Source organism: Idiotropiscis lumnitzeri, chromosome 5, assembly GCF_059441095.1.
Source record: "Idiotropiscis lumnitzeri isolate Australia: NSW breed Sydney's pygmy pipehorse chromosome 5, RoL_Ilum_1.0, whole genome shotgun sequence".
Classification (NCBI taxonomy): Eukaryota; Metazoa; Chordata; class Actinopteri; order Syngnathiformes; family Syngnathidae; genus Idiotropiscis; species Idiotropiscis lumnitzeri.
Genome location: NC_142395.1, coordinates 2,761,305 through 2,779,934, shown reverse-complemented (window position 1 = coordinate 2,779,934; position 18,630 = coordinate 2,761,305). Strand labels below are relative to the sequence as shown.

The 18,630-nt window shown below is 39.0% G+C and overlaps 2 protein-coding genes across 12 annotated transcripts in view; one reads left to right on the top strand and one right to left on the bottom strand.

The window, feature by feature from the left end:
- Positions 1-18,630, top strand: part of LOC148335977 (uncharacterized) — a 57,123-nt gene that overhangs the window by 8,463 nt on the left and 30,030 nt on the right. For 3 of the 11 annotated variants that reach the window (XM_088296678.1, XM_088296677.1, XM_088296674.1), the window contains exon 2: positions 3,578-3,639. The exons of 7 other annotated variants lie outside the window; for them this stretch is intronic. The gene's annotated coding sequence lies outside the window, so the exon portion shown is untranslated. One more of the 11 variants, XM_088296684.1, reaches the window with a different exon arrangement.
- Positions 13,996-17,005, bottom strand: LOC148335978 (hatching enzyme 1.2-like). The gene is made up of 9 exons (XM_088296670.1): positions 16,942-17,005; positions 16,668-16,746; positions 15,856-15,928; positions 15,617-15,772; positions 15,085-15,205; positions 14,832-15,010; positions 14,628-14,709; positions 14,236-14,360; positions 13,996-14,138 (listed from the first exon to the last, which is right to left on the bottom strand). Coding segments are annotated over exons 2-9 (807 nt in total). The 5' UTR covers positions 16,737-16,746; positions 16,942-17,005; the 3' UTR covers positions 13,996-14,136.

Genomic DNA, 18,630 nt, shown 5'->3' with positions numbered 1-18,630 from the left:
ATCACTGCTGTGGTGCTGTATTATATGGAAAAGTCTGAACAATCCAAGAAAATTTTGCCCTATCCTGGACTGGGTGTGTGTTATCTAGTCGCGCATCCAATGTGAATATATCTTATATCTCCCTCCTTGTTGAGGAGAACCTCTGGGATGGTAGTGGTGAGGCGCTATTTGAAGCATTCTCTGGCCTTCTGGTCACACTGGTCACATGTCACCTCAAACCTGTGGAGATAACTGGAGGTGTGGCAATTGCCAGTGAGAAGAGACAAATTATCTTCCTTCCAAAACTTTCAGTTTTGCATAAATTTTGTGTAATAACGTCAATCAATCATTCACTTGATGCTTGAATTTAATTACTCCAATCTTTCTCCAAAAACAATTTCAAAATCAATACTCGGGAGTGCAATAGGGATTCAGGTTGATCAGGCCTGTCCACCCATCGCATCCTAAGTACTGTAAGGGCTTGCCGGTGACCTCAAACAATTTTCTGTCCTGAGGCCCGTCCCTACAACATTCACTCAAACCACATATGCATACAAACACTTTTCTTTCACACTGTCATTCACCAAACGATACTTTCCAATTCCACACAGAGACCCCTCCCTTGGCGCGTCCGCCTTGATTTCACTGAGATTTGTGCTGGCAGATCCATAATTTTGCCTTAATTTAGCCAGCGTATGCCAAAATTTACAACTGTGGGTCTCTGGATTTTCCCATTCACTCCCCGTGAAGTTGTTTCTCCTCTCCTGGACGCAGCTGACGAAACTGCACCTGTGACATCAAACAGCTCATAGATGCGCATGTTAGCAGTCTGGTATTTATGGAATGATGTCATATCCTCTAAAATTGTCATGTCAGCGTTCGCGTCGTACAGTCAAAAAAAACATCTGTCTTCCACCTTTGTCACATTTAATACACATCAGTTAATAAATCATCTACAAAACTATTTAGTCCAACTTTATATTTGGTAAACCAATCTCCAATGGCTAGATATTCCCCTTTCCAAAGATTTTCTCTCAACATGTTCATAGAATACTTCACTTAAAACTTATCCCAAAACCATAATCCCTTTGCTTAAAAATCTAAATTTTAATAAGATTGTCGCCGCCCTGCTGTTCCTCAGGCATCCCCTGCATGTTTCAGTGTTTAACTTGTGTTCTAATTCCCTGCTAATTTGTATTTATTGTTAGGTTGAATACATATATTTTATCCCGTACCTTACTACACTAGCACTGTAAAAAAAAAACTGCTCCACACCTCAATGAGAGGCAGATGCCTGAAGATTAGATCAACGTCTGCAACATCGAGGGGGGTGCCGCGACACACCTCTGAAACAAAAGGACTGTGACCTTCTTACGAGAGCACCAAAAGGCATATCTTCCTTTTCAATCAGTTAACGACTGCCATTGATGCCTGTTTTTCCTCTTGTGTCTGAAATGTTTACATGTTCCTGCTGGTGCTTCCCCCCCCCGGGGCCAGCACGGGCGTCTCCACACTCCCCTGCTGTTCTCCGCGCACCCTCTCTCTCATTATTCACAGCCTGTTCGATCAATTGTATGGTCGCTGGTGCCATCCGTGAATCGTTTTATCTTTTGCATCTCAAACCATTCTGCTCCCCCCCCATTAATGGCGCCGTCGGATCGGGCGGCGGCTCAAACACATACTGTTGCGAGTCTGGCAACTGTGGATAAATGCCTCTCAGACATTCCGTCTTTTCTTCCACTTTTTCAATCACTTCATCCTCTTTCTCTGACTTCCTCCCCCTACTTTGGAACGAGCATCTAACTTCAAAGGGCTGTTAACTCTTTGTTAGAGCACACTCATGATTTTACGATTACACCTATACTCATTGCCTTCTGTAAAATCTTTCTCACTCTTATTTTTTCCTTTAATTTTCCAAATTCACTGTAGCCTTACCAAAGCCACTCAACCAATCAAGGTATCAAATCACAAACTACAAAGTCAGGAACCATCTATGCTCTTGCAAAGGTTTCTCATGCTCTCAAAAGCTTCATTCAATTATGATTTCATAACACCAATCTTTTTTCTTTGTGTCATTTCCATCTGTGCATTTCATTCCAGTTACTAATTACAGTTACCTTAATAGAAAGACCATCAACTAAAGTATGAAACATAAAATATTTATTTCTTCAATTCCTCCTTACAGCAGACCCTAATTCTTATCCTTTTCATTTGTTCAAGTCACACCTTCTTCAATACTGCCTGTTTCATCATCCTCCTTTCAATGGAACATTAATTGTTCCTTTCTCTTTTCTACACATTCTGCATCTTTTTCACATTCCTTTTCTTTTCTTATTGAACTTCCAATCGCTACACTGACACAATTTCTTCTCTTTTCTCTAGCTTTCTTTCTTTCTCTTTTCTAATTTCATCCCTACTTCATGTTTTTCTTCTCTTTTTTGTGTTTCATTTTTATGAATTTATCCTCAATCTCCGTGCCACACCCAGGACCCGAGACCACTATAACACTTCCTCTCCTTCGCCATCTTGAAATCAAAATCCACTCGTGCGTGTCCCAACCACTTTTACGCAGAACAATTTTAGCCTTCACATTCACACAGCTTCCACACAGACACGTAAATCCCAGATTTTAAACCGTGTCCCGATACGTAAATCCCAGATTTTATACCGTATCTTAACCACGAATAGTTCCAAACTATTCTAGTAGGTAAATCCCAGATTTTACATCCTACTAACGTCCACACTGTTACACTTACTTTTGCGCCAATAACTATACTCTTACACTAACTATACTCGTAGGTAAATCCCAGATTTTATACCCTACTATTACACTTTTACACTTTCATTTTTTGAACTATACTACTTTACTTTTGCGCCATTAATTATGCTAGAAGGTAAATCCCAGATTTTACACCCTAATAGCGTCCAACACTTTTACGCTTACTACGTTCCGCTCCTCCTTCCTCTTATAATTTAGCGTTGCCAATGTGCAGAATTTGAAAGGGTTCTGCTTACCTTGTTTGACTGTGGGCCCAAGAGGAAAGACGGTCGGATGTGTGGCTCTTTTATCCTTTGTCAGGTCGTCACCTGGTGTGGACGTGGGAGACCCGGTCTCCAGTGGTTTTCCTCGAAGTTCCAAACTTCTTGTCTTTTCTTAGAGTCCCAGACTCTCTTTGAAGTCTCAGACTTCTATTACCTCTCATGCATCCCGTCGGCGTCACCATAAATTGTTGGAATTTATCTTTATATCAATGTTAGAATTTAACTTTAACCCAATGTAAACTCAAATAAGTAATCTGACTCCAATTTGCGACCTTACCCAACTCTCACACATCCAACAATATGCGCGCTCGTTCTGCAATAGAAAGGTATCAGGAAGCCGGCATTTTCACACACGAGTGGATTTATTCCTAACACACAAATCTACAACTTGAGTTTGGGTCCCTCTCAATACAGCTCTCTTTGTCTTCGCTGTTCAGCATTAATTTATAGACACAATATGCAAATGACACAGAGACAAAGGCATCCTGGCATGATTCTATTGGCTATGTGTATGCTGCAGTTAACTTTAGCTTGCTTCTCTTGGTCTTTCTTCAAGTGGTGGCCCCTCCTGCTTGTGGCTGAAGGGTCCAGTTTCTTGTGCATCCCTTCCCCCTCGAGGTATCTGTCTGCGCCAGGCACCGACCTAAAACCTCCCAAACCTCACATTCTTTCACTTTCTTTTTCCAACTTCACCAGCCACACACACAGCATTCCACAGAATAACAGTGACACAAGATGCAGGACATCGAATAAAACTAGCCAGGTTTAAACTCTTCCACTCCTTTAAAGGTAAGCAGAATACCTGTTACTACATGTCTGAATTCTGCACAATTGGGGAAAAATAAATGTAACAGAGGAAAGCGGGGATAATTGGGACATTAAATATTAAAAGTGTGGATTGTGACACGGTGTAAAATCTGGGATTTACGTGTCACGGTGATAAGGTGTAAAATCTGGGATTTACTTATTACTAAATTTGTGGTTCTGATACGGTGTAAAATCTGGGATTTACGTATCGCGAAGTCGTAATAAGGTGTAAAATCTGGGATTTACTTATTACAAAAATAGTCTGAGACTATATGTGGTATTGATATGGTGTAAAATCTGGGATTTACGTATCGCGATTTGTGTGCAAGTGTAAGCAGTGTGATTGGTGTGATATAATTTGGACTGTTTTGTTTGATATTTGGCTGGGACGCACGGGAGTGGATTGTTCAGGAGGAGTGGAGATAGGTGAGATATGGGGCTTTGTTGCGATGAACCGTATGAAAGCGATGGTGTGAGGCAAGAAATTGATGGATATTATGTGAAGTTGGAGACGCAATTAATGAGTGGAATTGAGGAAAAAAAAAAGAGAAGAGAAAAAGAGTTATCGGAAGGTGTTTTTGAGATTGCAAAAGGATGACCTGTTCCGCGGAGAACTGGGAAAATGGGATATGATTCAGTTGGCTAAGCAGTTGCAAAAGAAAGAGAGGAAAATGCTGAAAGACATCAAACAATTGAAAGAGGCAAAAGATAAAGCTAAATGGATTCGGAATGGTAAAATGGAAAAAGAAAATGGCAAAAGTTATTTCAGTTTAGAAAATTGGGGATAAATAATATTTTTATGTTTATTTTAATTTGGGGGGAAGATATTACAGGTGCTGAAGGGCTTGAAACAAGAATTTAAAAGAATAAAAATCAGGTTGGATTCAAATAAATTAATTAATTAGTGTAACTATAATTATTAAGTCAAAACAAATTTCATGTTATTCAGTAACAGTAGGAGAGGAGTGTTCAAATTGACATTTATGGTATTGATATTACGAGAGTAAGAGAAACTGCTTCTAGATGTCATTCTTAATTAGAATTCGTGTTGGAAACCACATCAATCGAGCACAAAGTAAAAAATTAGCAAAAAACAATAGCTCTGTTATGCAGAGTAAAAGATACACTGGATAAGAAAGCACTATATATATCGATATTTAATATAACATTATGAGTGTTCCCTATATGACCCATTGGATTGACACATGGGGAAGGCCTGCAAAATATACAGTCAGTCAATTTTTACTTTACAAAAAGGGGCCATAAAATAATTAGAAGAAAGCAATATCGAGAACCAACAAATCCACTATTTTTGCACTTAAAATGAACAGGATTTCATGAATTAACAGTAGTAGCGCTCTTCAATGTATGCTCAAATACACACCAAACGATGCAAATCATTAGTTCAGCCATTTTGAAACGCTGATACCCTCAGTCGGAATTTGATCCTTACATGCCTGACATGTTGCAGAAGGCGAACATGTTGGAAAATGTGTCTATTTCTGATGTTATTATAGAGGAATTTCTCTCATGAGTTTAACCGCTCTTGTGTCCCTCTTGTGTTGTTCCAGTTTTGTGATATTATTGATTGAGCTCACTTTGCTTGTGGCTTGGTGCTCGGCTCGGCTGGTTAGCACGTGGCTGCGGCCATCCAGAGTGGAGTTGTTTTAGGAATACTGTTCGGAATATTACAGTTTGAAAACTGACAAGTTTAAAACTACTTATTTTGAGACTATTGTCATTGATATGGGCCTACTATTATTTTAGTAGTTTTCTAAATCTGGTCACGTAAAATGTTCCTGTTCTATTGGCAGATAATATTATTTATTTTACTTTTGATTTTTCCGAGTTAATGTTTTTTCCCTTATGAATTCCAGACAAATAGGAGGGGAAAACACTGAGGCCCTGAGTGGCCCGCGGCCCCTATGTTTGTTTCCATACAACCCATCCCTTCACAGCCCAGTTTGTCTCTTTTCATGACACTCAGCTCCTCACTGTGTGTGTGTGGGGGTGTGTGTGTCTGTGTTCCCTTTGGCTGATAAACATAGCTGGTTGTTTGGTCTACTATAGTTTTGTTTACTTTCTTTGCTGCCTACTCTCTGTAGGTTATTGTTAATTTGATTCTCCTTGTGATGTGGCATGAAGAAAATTTTTAAGGATCCATTGGCATAAATAAAGGTAAATAAGGAGGAATTTGTGTTCCCCATAAGAAAATATGAGCCTTGATAGGAGATTGGTTTACCAAATATAAAGTTGGATTAAAAAGTTCTGTAGATGATTTATTAACTGATGTGAATTAAATGTGACAAAGGTGGAAGACAGATGTTTTATGACTGTACGACGCGAACTCTGACATGACAACTTTTAAGGGACATGACAGCATTTCATAAATGCCAGACTGCTAACATCCACATCTATGAGGTGTTTGACGTCACAGGTGCAGGATCGTCAGCCACGTCCAGGAGAAACGACATCACGGGGACTGAATGGGAAAATCAAGAGACCCACAGTTGTAAACTTCGGCATACGCTGGCTGAATTGAGGCAAAATTAAGGCTCTGTCAGCACAAATCTCAGTGAAATCAAGGCGGACGCGCCGAGGGAGGGGTCTCGGTGTGGAATTGGAAATTGGAAATTATCTTTTTGGGTAAGGAATTAGATACCTAGAGGGGAATGAAAGTGTGAAAGAAAAAGTGTTTGTACGTATATGTGGTCTGAGTGAATGCTTCAGGGACGGCCCTCAGGAAGGAAACCTGATTAAGGACACCGGCAAGCCCTTACAGTACTTGGGATGCAATGGACGGACAGGCCTGATCAACCTGGATCCCTATTGCACTCCCAAGTATTGATTTTCAAATTGTTATTGGAGTCAGATAATTAATTCGAACTATTTTGGTAAACTTTTGGTACATTTAAAGTTAGAAATTCCAACAATATGTATATATAAATTGTTGGAATTTATCTTTATATCAATGTTAGAATTTAACTTTAACCCAATGTAAACTCAAATTAGTAATCTGACTCCAATTTGCGACCTTACCCAACTCTCACTCATCCAACAATATGCGCGCTCGTTCTGCAATAGAAAGTTATCAGGAAGCCGGCATTTTCACGCACAAAGTGGATTTATTCCCAATACAGAATTTCTACATGGCACCTGGTTCTCGGGTCCCTCTCAATACAACTCTACACCTCTCTTGCCACCAGCTCGCTCTCATTGGTCTTTCTCCTCCCGCCGAATCCCGTGGCTCCTCCTGCGTGCGATCCCCCGATGGCCGCTCCTTCCCGGAGTCATCTCGTCTCGCTCAGCACCTTCTGCTTCTAAAACATTCCATTCTTGCACAACCCCCGCAACCAGTTTCGCTTCACCAGTCACACTCTCAGCATTTTACAATATCACATTTTTATACATTGGATGCACCAACATCTAATGAACTATGTTAAGCTCAAACTCTTATATTCCTTTAATAGTCAAATGTATGAAATCCTTTAAGTGTAACTGAAGTTTAGACCATGCTAATGACCAAACCCTCAGGATTGGAATGCAGGAAGATTGGATCACAGCTGCACCACAGGAGGTGTGAACGAGACCCCTCTGAAACAATGGACTTCCATGCCGGGATCACAAAAGTGGCTCCTAGCAGTCTACTCTTTGTTCAGTTTTTAAATTTACTGCCATTTACATTATCCTTTAATATATATATATATATGTATATATATATGTATATATATATGTATATGTACAGTAATACCCCGGTTATTGCGGTTAATGGGGACCGAGACCACCCGCAAAAACTGAAAATCCGCGAAGTAGCGGCGCACCTTAAAAAATGCTTAAAAAAAAAAAAGTGCGAAGTAGCGGCGCACATTCAAAAATGCTTAAAAAAATAAAATAAATAAAATAAAATATATATATATATATATATATATATATATATACGGGTAGAGAGAGAGAGAATGAAATTCATGTTATAACAAAAAAAAAAAAATTATTATTAAAATTTATTATTTTTTTATTCCCCAGCCATTATTTTTGTATTTATTCAATTACTTCTTTTTGTATTTATTTAATTACTTCGACTTTTATCTGCTGGTACGCTGTCCGGTGAGCCCTGTCAAATGAAAGGTGGCATTCTTCATTTATTTATTTATTCATTCATAACTGACAGCCTCGCGCTGCGCTCGTGCCCGGGCGGAAGAGGTGCTCCTCTCCGGCTTAATTGTCACGCACCGGCGTGCGTGACAATTAAGCCGGCGACCTGCTCCCCCGGAGCGTGTCTCCGTTCGGTTGAACTCGGTTTCATTTCGCCCCGCCCGTGCCTGGGGAAGGTGCTCCTATTCGGCTTCACTGTGACACACGCCGGCCGGCCTCCTCCGGAGCTCTCGTACGGTCCGAACCGCGCGAAACGTCGCCCCGGATCGTGCCCGGGGGAACGTGCTCTTCTTCGTCCACTCTCTCTCCTCTTCGCCCACGCTCTTCTTCGGCGCACGCCGGCCGTCTAACCGCTCCAGCGCCCCCTCGTGCCGCTCGGCGAAACTACAATGCCCCCGAATATTTTTTAGACCCGCGAAGCACTGAACCCGCGAAAGGTGAACCGCGAAGTAGCGGGGTATTACTGTATATGTATATATACATATTTATATATATGTATATGTATATACAGTGAAACCCCGCTACTTCTAGGAGGATATCGATCCTTTGTGTCGTCTGGGCACTCGTTAAAATCTCCACAAAGAATAGTGACAGCTCCTTGGTATTTTTTGTTGAGGTCCTTTAATTTTGAATTTATTAATTCAAATAATATTTTATTAAGAGTGTGAGAGTTAAATCCATATATGTTGCAAATGATAATTTTAGCATTGTCTTGTTTAACTATCAACAGAATCCATCTACCATCACTAGCAGATATTGTCTCAAGAACCTCTCCCTTGAATTTATGCAAGAAAATCAAGACCCCTGCAGAATGATTAGTGCCATGGCTAAAATAAGATAGATTCCCCCATTGTGTTTTCCAAAAATTAACGTCTGACTCGCCAGAATGTGTTTCCTGAAGCAAAATTAAGTCAGCTTCTGATTTTTTACAAAACAAAAAAATTGCCTTACGCTTAGTAATATCCCTCAGACCTTTAACATTTAAGGACACAACATTAAGAGACTTAAACAAATGATCCATGAAAACAGAGTAGAACACTTGAAATTTTGAAATACCAGACAAGAAATGCGCAAATTAGAAAATAAACATCTGAAGAGGTGGTGATTAACAACCATTTAAATTATCTAACCATTTAGTAAAATAACATGTTGCTCTCACGGCACAATCGTGAGTTAAACAAATTTGAAGAATAAAGGATCTAAAGTATGTGTAGACTATTTAGTGATTGAAGATGTCAGAGAGTTGTAGGACGAGTGATTAGTGCAACAAAGTATAGGAATGGTTTGAAGAAGAAGAAGAAAAAAAAATTAATAATAAATAAAGAAAATAAAGAAAATAAATAAATAATAAATAAATAAATAATTAAATAATATGTGTATATTAATATATATAAATAAGTAAGACAGAAGATATATAAAAAAAAAAAAACAGACACACAAACACACATTCACACATACACCCCAACACACCCCCACACGCACACACACACACACACACACACACACACTTAAATATAAGGAACCTTTTGTAATCAAAACGAATCTTTTCTAAAAAATTCAAAACAACCTTGTATTCGAAATATACTAGTGTAGAAATTAAATAAATTATAAATAAACTATTAAACAACCAAATAATTAAAATAACAAATTATTTAAAATCAAGTTCACATTAAATAATAATTGTCTCCAAAAGGGGTCCAATGAAAGTCTGCACAGTCTCAAACATTCTACAGTTTTGTTCCGGATTAGCCCACTGTAGTCAAAAAGACCAATTTATTTTAAGTTACCTGTGGAAAGTGCATCTTCTTCCCATTTAGAAGACGAAAGGACCACGGAAAACAGCTTTTCCCCCTCTTTCTCTTGCTTTCTGAACCAAAGGCCAAAGCTTTTCTCTTGCAGCTTTATCCTCTGGGGACAAAGCTTCGGTGATCCTCAGCTTGTTGTCAAGAAGAAACCTGGAACCTCTCGCCTTCCAAACAGGACTATAGTTGAGCGAGTCGAGCCGTCTGGACGTCTCTGTCCAATGCGGTGAACGATGTCAATCGCCTCCTTCAAGCAACCTCGGGTGGATGGTGCAGTTCCCTCCAGGATGGTGATAACTTTGGACCTGATATTGTCGTTGTCTTCTTCCTTTATTCCATGAATCTTCAATGACCAGCGACGGCTGTAGCGATGGCTCTCTGCAATACTTGCTTTCAGGAGTTTATTTTCAGCCTGGAGTTTCTTAATTTCCTTCTCCATTTGTACTCCTTTTTCTTTTTGTTGTCTAACACCTAACGTTAGTTGTTGGACTGTCGCAGTTAGTTTTGCAACCTCTTGTGAAGTGGCCTCCGTTGTTTTCTCAATGGTTGAAATTTTCTGAAAAGTCTCATCGTGTTTAGCAGATAGAGCGTGAATTGCCGCTAGTATACCACCTACATCTTCGCTTTGCTTTGCTCTTTTCGGTGCCGGTTTCTTTGGAGTACCGTTCTGGGGCAATTTAAAGCTTGAAAGTTCCATATTTCCATCAACTTCTTCCATTATTACCGCGGCAGTTGTGTCGTCGCTAGACATGACTGAGGGCTCCGCTGTCGACAAGTTATTGCTTTTCTTCCTTTTCTTCCCCTTAACTCCCTTTCCCATCCAAAAAAATCGTGTCTCACTTCAAAATACAGGGTTGGATGCGTGAAAGCTTAAAAAAATCAACTTGTACTTACATAACTTGGTGTTAATCACAAAACCCCTTGACTATCTGAACAACATACGTTCTCGCTCACATGTCGGCCATCGCTGCATCTCGACGCCAAGCGGGATGCAGATGCCACACTGTGTGCCGTTGCGTCACTTCCGCCATAATTTAACAATTTATATATTTTACTCCGTTACATATATATATATGTAAACCACTGTTATGCTGCATTATGGTAATGCGCAGAAAGCGCGTGCTGTTGGCCCCCTTCAAAATAAAAGCTCACAAATTCATTCAGGCACGTCAGTGGTTTGGATTTCAAAAGTGATTAAACTTCTCCGCGGACAGGCAACCATAAATTCACCTAGGGGGACTGCAAACTGTCTCTGAATTGCACCAAGAAATGTTCTGAATTGAGATAGAAATTAATGTTAACTGTGCATAAATGACAGACATTACAACTGATGTAATAAAAAAAATGTTTAAAAATTCAGTTTTTGTTATTCCGCAACCAGACCAGTGCCGGGGAACACTTGGTGACCCCAGGTATCCAACCAAAGTACTTTCATTTCAACCTGATGTGGCATTTCAAAATAAAAGGCAGAATAAATCTCAACTTTTGACCACAACCCCCGATTTCGAAAAATAATTAAAAATTCTGTTTTTGTTTTCCCACAACCAGACCTAGGCTGGGGCACACTAGGCCACCCCAGGTATCCAACCAAAGTACTTTGAATGAAATCTGATGTGGCATTTCAAAATAAAAGGCCGAAGAAATCTCAACTTTTGACCCTTACACCCAATTTAGAAAAATCATTAAAAATTTAGTTTTTGTTATCCTGCAACCAGACTACTGCTGAGGCACACAAGGCCATCCCAGGTATTCAACCCAAGTATTTTTATGAAAATCTGATGTGGCCCTGACTATATATAGGGTCCCTCGCACTAGACACATTTTTCCATCATAGGTCATGTCGGTTGAAATCGTTCTTCCTCTCCTTCCGTCGCACGGGTCCAAGGCCAAGTCCCACAATCCCCAACGGGTTCCATTCCTTATCCCAAGGCTTGCATCCTACAATCTTGTTTGGTGTGGTTGTTTGTGTTCAGATCTCAAATTGTCGTGTCTTTATGTGTGGTTGTCGCCATTGGGCACTAGTGACCCCTGTTGTGCAGGGCTTGTGTCCAACTCATTGCATCTTTGGCTGTACTTTGTATGTGGCAGAAGTGCTTTATCGTAATAATGTGTCTTTGGCATAATATGAAGAGTTGTCACTTATATTTGCAGACTGACTGTGTGTGTGTGTTGCAATTGTGGAGTGCAGGTTCTGAGCATCTTACAGAAATTAACACATTTAAACTAAGTAATATATGAATATAACATGCGAGGACAATATACAATCAGTAAACACAATCACTTGTCATTCATGTGCATGGTACTTCTAGTTTCATTTGATAAATGCTTTTTGTTTCATAAATGCAGCAAATATGAACCTGCCAATATTAATGATCAACATTTTGTCACGTGAATGGTTACGTTAGGATAATGCAATTTACATAATACAATCCTTCAGAGGGAAAACTGTAATTTACTCATTAAAAAAAAAAAAAGAGGGTCAATTGGTTAATCTTCAGCATCTTATTTTTATTTATTTGTTTTTCATGAAACTCCAAATCTGAATAAAATATTTATTTTGCCTTTTATTTAGAAATGCCACATCAGATTTTAATGAAATTACTTTTTGGGATACGTGGGGTGGCATAGTGTGCACCAGCTCCGGTCTGGTTGCGGGATAACGAATACTGAATTTTTAATGATTTTTTTTTTAAATCGGGTGTAATGTCAGTCATTGATGCACAGTTATCATTCATTTCTATTTCTATCTCAATTCAGCATGTTACTTAGTGCAAATTTGAGACCGTTTGCATTCCTGTTAAAGATGTGCTCTCAAATGTGTTCTTACTTTGTTGCATGTATGTTTGTTACGTAATGTTTCTTCGATTATTTATCGCTTTATATTAAAGTCTTCACTTCTTCCACACCGTCAGACAAGACAGGTTGTGTGTAGTTATTCCTCTGTCAATACAGAAATTCTGGTTTGCTTAGCCTGAAAATAGTTGGACGTGATACTACTGCTGCGTAGTACCACTCTGCCAACAATTCCCCCTGGGTGAAGTCATGGTTGTCTGTCAGTAGAGAAGTTTTTTAAGACTAAACTACTGAAGTGCATGCGTTAGTTGGTGTGCTTTTATTTTGAAGGTGGCCAAAAGCACTAGCTGTCGGGGCATTACCATAATGTACAGTGATGCACAGTATTAAAAATGACAGTGGCGTCTGGCTTGACTTTGTTTTCTCGTGTGGAGTGGGCTTTAGGGTAGGGCACTACTGAGATTGTCTTTTAATAGGGTAGGTTTGACGAGTTTTAGTATAAGGGTATGCTTATTTTATCCGGTCATTTTAATTCACCAAGGTTTTTAGTGCAAGTAGTTCTACCTAAAGCTCGGATGGTGTTTTTAGTAGTTTAGTAGGAGTGTAGTGACCCTAGATTAGTGGCAGAACCGTGTGGTCATTCCCTCTCCCGAGGGGAGTCTAAACCCCACCTGATCTGTAGGCCTTGCAACCACCTTGCTGATTATCCCCCTCTTTTATAGTTTTTTTTCATTGCAGCCTGTCAAATAAAACAGTGTTTTATTCAAAACCTTCGCCATCTTGCTGTGTGCCATGGGTACAACATAAAAACCTGCCTCGTTACAGGTACTGAGGACTAAGCGAAGACTCAGAAGGAATCGTGCCTTTTCCATTGCCGGTCCCTCTCTTTGGAATGACATAACGCTGAGCATTAAGCAAGCCACCTCGCTTCCCATTTTTAAAGCTCATCTTAAAATTCATTATTATTCGTTGGCTTTTCACTCAGCATGAGACTGACATACTTACTGCCTTTGTGCTTTTTATTGTCTTAATTTTTAAGTCCTTTTATCGTTTGTTGTTGTGACTTTTGCTCTATGTACAGCTGTGATTGTCTTACCCAAGAATGTAGTAATAAAAAGCAAACTATCGAGGTAACGCCACTGCTGCACCACCGTCCCTGTATGAAGGTTGTGGCGCCATTAAGTATTCAATCACTCAAACATTATCCATAAAGCACTTTTTATAAATAAAAACATATTAATGATAATGTAACTGAAATTGCTTTTCGTGTTTTAAATAAAAACCCATCCACCAGGACAGTGTGGTGACAGAGTTTCAAAAGCATCTGTTTTTTTTGCGGGGTTGATCTGATTTATTATGGTAAAACCTGATGATTCTTGATTTAAAATCCCCAACATAATTCACCATTCACTGACACAAATCATGTTCATGTAAATTTATTGCTAAATTGCTGAGTTTGCTGGTGAGCGCACAATTGTGGTTGTGATGCTCAGTGGCTCCTCAAGACTGGAGGGAAAATCTATCCCTTGACCCATTAGTCATCACTTGGACAAAAGGCTTCCTCTGAAACAATGAACATAACAGGGTTTTCTCAGGTTAGAAAGAAAATAGTTTATATAGGGTAAATGCGTTGATACTGTCTGCAAAGGTGAACACTCACAACACTTGTACAACGTGTTGAGCCTGGCGATGTCAGTGCGGCTCATCTCCTTTGCATTGCCAAAGGATACATTAGAATTGGGAATGGGAAGCATGGTGGGCTGATTGTTCTTGGAGAAAGCGTACCTATAACATGACACAAAGTACTTCGGTAAAGCCAAAATATACTCACATTGACAGCATATAGTAAGATCAAAGAAGATATATTAAGTCTTGCTCTGTATGGGTGTAAAAAAAAAATGACTGACGGGCCATAGAATATTGGATTTTCAATTTTCGGCATTGAATTTCTTGAGGCCAAAGTGTTTTTTTTTTTTTTTTTTTTTACAGGACCCCAGAATCGTCAGCAGTAACCCTGTGCATGACATTTAATGACATTTCAGTTGTTCATACTTGTGGTACTGCATGACAGAGTTGTAGTCATAAGGGGTGCCCTGATTGAGGGTGACAATTTTCCTGAAGTTGTGCTCCATTCCTGAAAAACAAAAATGAAAATGTTTTTATTTGAATTAAGAAGTCACAAGTCAAAAGTGATAAAGTCAGATAATTATTCAATATTAATCAGTATTTGATTATATACATTCTCAACTCCATTACCAGTTTGAACATTGTGCAGCAGAACCCTGATGTGGTTGTCTCTGTCGCTACGTGTCTGCTCGTGGTTAAACCCGAGAGCATGGAGCAGCTCGTGCTGGACGGTGCCATGATAAAGGCATCCACTGCGAGCCAAAGAAACCACTTGCCTACCACCACGACGTCCAACATAGGAGTAGCATCTGCACAAAATAGAAGAATTGTTTATGAGAAACATTCATTTCAATAAAATACTATATTGCTGCTATTTTTGTACCCATTCTGGGACTCGATGCTCAGCAAATCCCGGTCGTCACTTCTGTAGGGCCTGAAGCGGATGCAGGAAAATGAAGAGAAGGACTCCAGCCCGCGGGTGATGATGGCCTTCTCGCGGGAGGCTAGCAGCACGATAAAGTAGTTGTTCATATTTCATTCATACATACCATGATATCATGCCCTTCTAGGCTGGCAAGGTGCCAATTGAACCACACCAAATACTCCCCTTTTGGGAAAAAAAACCCAAAAACTAAAACACACGAACGTGACCCCAAAAAAAAAAAAAAAAAGAAAGATTGGGTCACGCTCGTGTGTTTTAGTTTTTTTTTTATCACATATCATTTACTGGGCATTCGTATATTTGGGTCAAATGCTGCATTTAACACAGAAAGCCAGCATTAGCCATTAATATATTTTCAGTGCCATTTTCTCTATGCCTGAAGAGGGACAGCCTCTACCCTCCAGGAATCCAGTAATTGCAAAATCATTAATTGCTGACACACAATTTGGAAAAATGTCATAAAGCCACTTACAGAAGTGATTGGTGATGTAATAAGGAATATACACCTTTCCATCACTCCACTTGCCCCACATACAACCTCGACTGGTGCAGGGATCTGCATTTCGTTCTGCATCACTGTCAATGGCAATGTCTCCTTCAGTCAGGAATGGCTCATCAACTGAACGGACTGGAATACATCATTCGCATTGTTTCAAGCCCATTTATACTCTGTTGAACTTTTACTCAGAGAATGTACCATCTGACACTCACTCTGATTGCTGTTGGCTCTCTCCAGAAGTTCAGACACAGAGAGGTGGCTCAGATCTTCTACAACATCATCTGCTTGTGACACAAATATCATTTCACTTGGAGCAAATGCTGTTATAATCTTTTGCAAGGAAAGGCTATAACATTTGATACACACCTGCCTGGTTGTGTTGCACAGAAATATGGAGGGAGGGATCAGGAGGAGAAATTATATATTAGAAATGCAGTTGAACATAGCTTGAAACAAATAAAACGGACTAACTCCTAAATTACAATTGCATAAAGATAAACTTGAAAAATGGGCTTGCCACATATTTGAAGATAACTCCAAATAACACTAAAAATACAATTTCACTAAGTTTGGTTTTCAGTAAACCCAAATTGAAACTATCCAGTGTCATTTAAATAATAATAATAATAATAATCACAATAATAATAATAGTAGTAGTAGTCGTAGTAGTAGTAGTGTGTGCCATATTTACAATACAACTTTATTTGTATCATGCATTTCACAAGAGCAGCAGCTGTAACAAAGCGCTTTACATTTAGTATGACACTGTGTTTTAGAGATCATCATAGGTTTTTGTAGAGGAAGTGACTATATTTGATGACTTACAAAATCAAATTGGACAACACACTCATAAAGGGTAGTGGGTAGGTGTTTATTTAAGCCAGTAGATAAGAGAAAGAGAATGAAATGAAAAGTCCTGCTGATATAGTTCTCCTAGTGTTCTAGACCTAACTAATGTTGCACCACGTATTGTACTTGATTTTGGAAACATGACTAATTTGTTTTGCTTGTTAACTTAAGTTACCTCATTGTCAGCCCAACAGTAAGCAGACAGCAGCAGTACACTCAGAGCTGTGAACTTGAAAAACGCCATTCTAGTTGACCTGTAGGGCAAATACGGATTAAGTACAAGACAGAAAGAAGACTACATCATGTCTGAGCATTGTACAAGCAACAAAAATGCACAAACAGAACCTGTAGATATAAAAACTGTTTGAAATATACATCTTGCAACTAAGATCTTCAAGTAGACTACGTTTCCACGATCTCCGACGACCATAATCAGTGACTAAGCTTACCTTGAATCCTCTGTGTGGACTTGATAGCTGAGATTTTTGTCCGGGCTTTTATATGCTTTTATGCCTGGAAAACCAAATATGGATAATCAGAATTAACCGCAAAACTCACAGACTTATCAGTAACATATGGTTCAAGCACACACATTGCAAAGGCCCCTGGGAATTGCACACATGTACAAAAGTGAATGGTCAGCATTGAATGTCGATTAATTTGAGATCGGTACAGCTTGGCAGATCTTTCACACGCGAGGATCAAATGCAGTAGTGTTAGATATTTTAACATTAGATCAAAGAATGGCCGTAGGGAAAATGCCACGAAAGCATGCAGTTAAAGAATACCGCCTGGTAAAATCAGTGATAAAAACAATAATAGGGAAAAAAGCGTTATTCAGAGTACAAGAAAAAAAAACAGATTCAAACAAACTTACAAACAATACTAAACATTAAATGAGAGCTACAAGAGAGAAAGTAAAATAATGGTCGACCTAGTCATTGGCACTATTTTAGACATACTTATACAATATTATATATATATATATATATATATATATATATATTCGATAGGGAGTAAGAACAAGTATATACTTTTGTGTTCCTACCCCTTTATCTCCATTTCATCATCAAAATGTCAAAAATTATTGAACATTATCCGCTAGCTACCATAAAATAAGACATAATATGTACAATGGACACGACAGGCAATATACTTCAGTATCAACTACCAAATTTCTAAATTTTGTTGAGCATAATGCAGTAGTGAATTAGATACATAAATATACTATTAATACTGAGGATTGATACACCCGTTCTTAGTAATAAAAAAAAAAAGACAATTGTGAAGTCAAGGTAGCAGCCACAACAATTCCTTCCAAGGATTAACAACTAAGGCATTGTTGTCCTCTGGTGCTCAAACCAGAACCATACCCACATTTTATATGCATCCCTGATTATGAATATATCATACAGTATACTAACTCTCTCTTTCGTTCTCTCTCTAATTATATCTATCTGAATGTATATATATATATATATATATATATATATATATATAATATGATTCCAACAAATGTTTTAGAGAATCATGAGTGCACATATCAGTCTTGCCCCCGATACACCTCCTAATTTGGTGACAGGAAGTAATATTCTCAGAATCAGAATCAGGACCAAAATTCAGAATTCCCTTCATTGTCATTGTACAGTTTACAACGAGATTATTAATTTAATTAAATATATAAAGTAGATAAATTAAAGAATAAATAATGAAATAGAGAATAATACAAAATTGGATAAATAAAAACACACTGAGCTCGGCATAAAAACGGTCACATCTTCATTTTTGTGCCAGTGAAATGGTCTATTTCAGCGTGTCAGTGAATTTGGTAGGCGCGCTAGGGCTCATCATGCAGGGGGTGCTGCCAGGGATTTTGGGCCCCATGAAAAGAAATCGAACTTTTCCACGTGCGCTCAGTAGCCTTGTTTTTGATGCAAATTAGGGTTGCGGTGAGGAATGGCTGGGAAAACACAACATTACATTCAACAATAGCGCACAAAGGTACAAGCGCCCTGTTACGCCAAATTTCTACAACCGCAAAGGCCAGCAAAATACCAAAAAAAAGAAAACTAACCTTGCGCATGTTTAAACTGTACTTTGCGATAGGCTGGTGCCTGAAAAGAAAATATGGTCCGTCG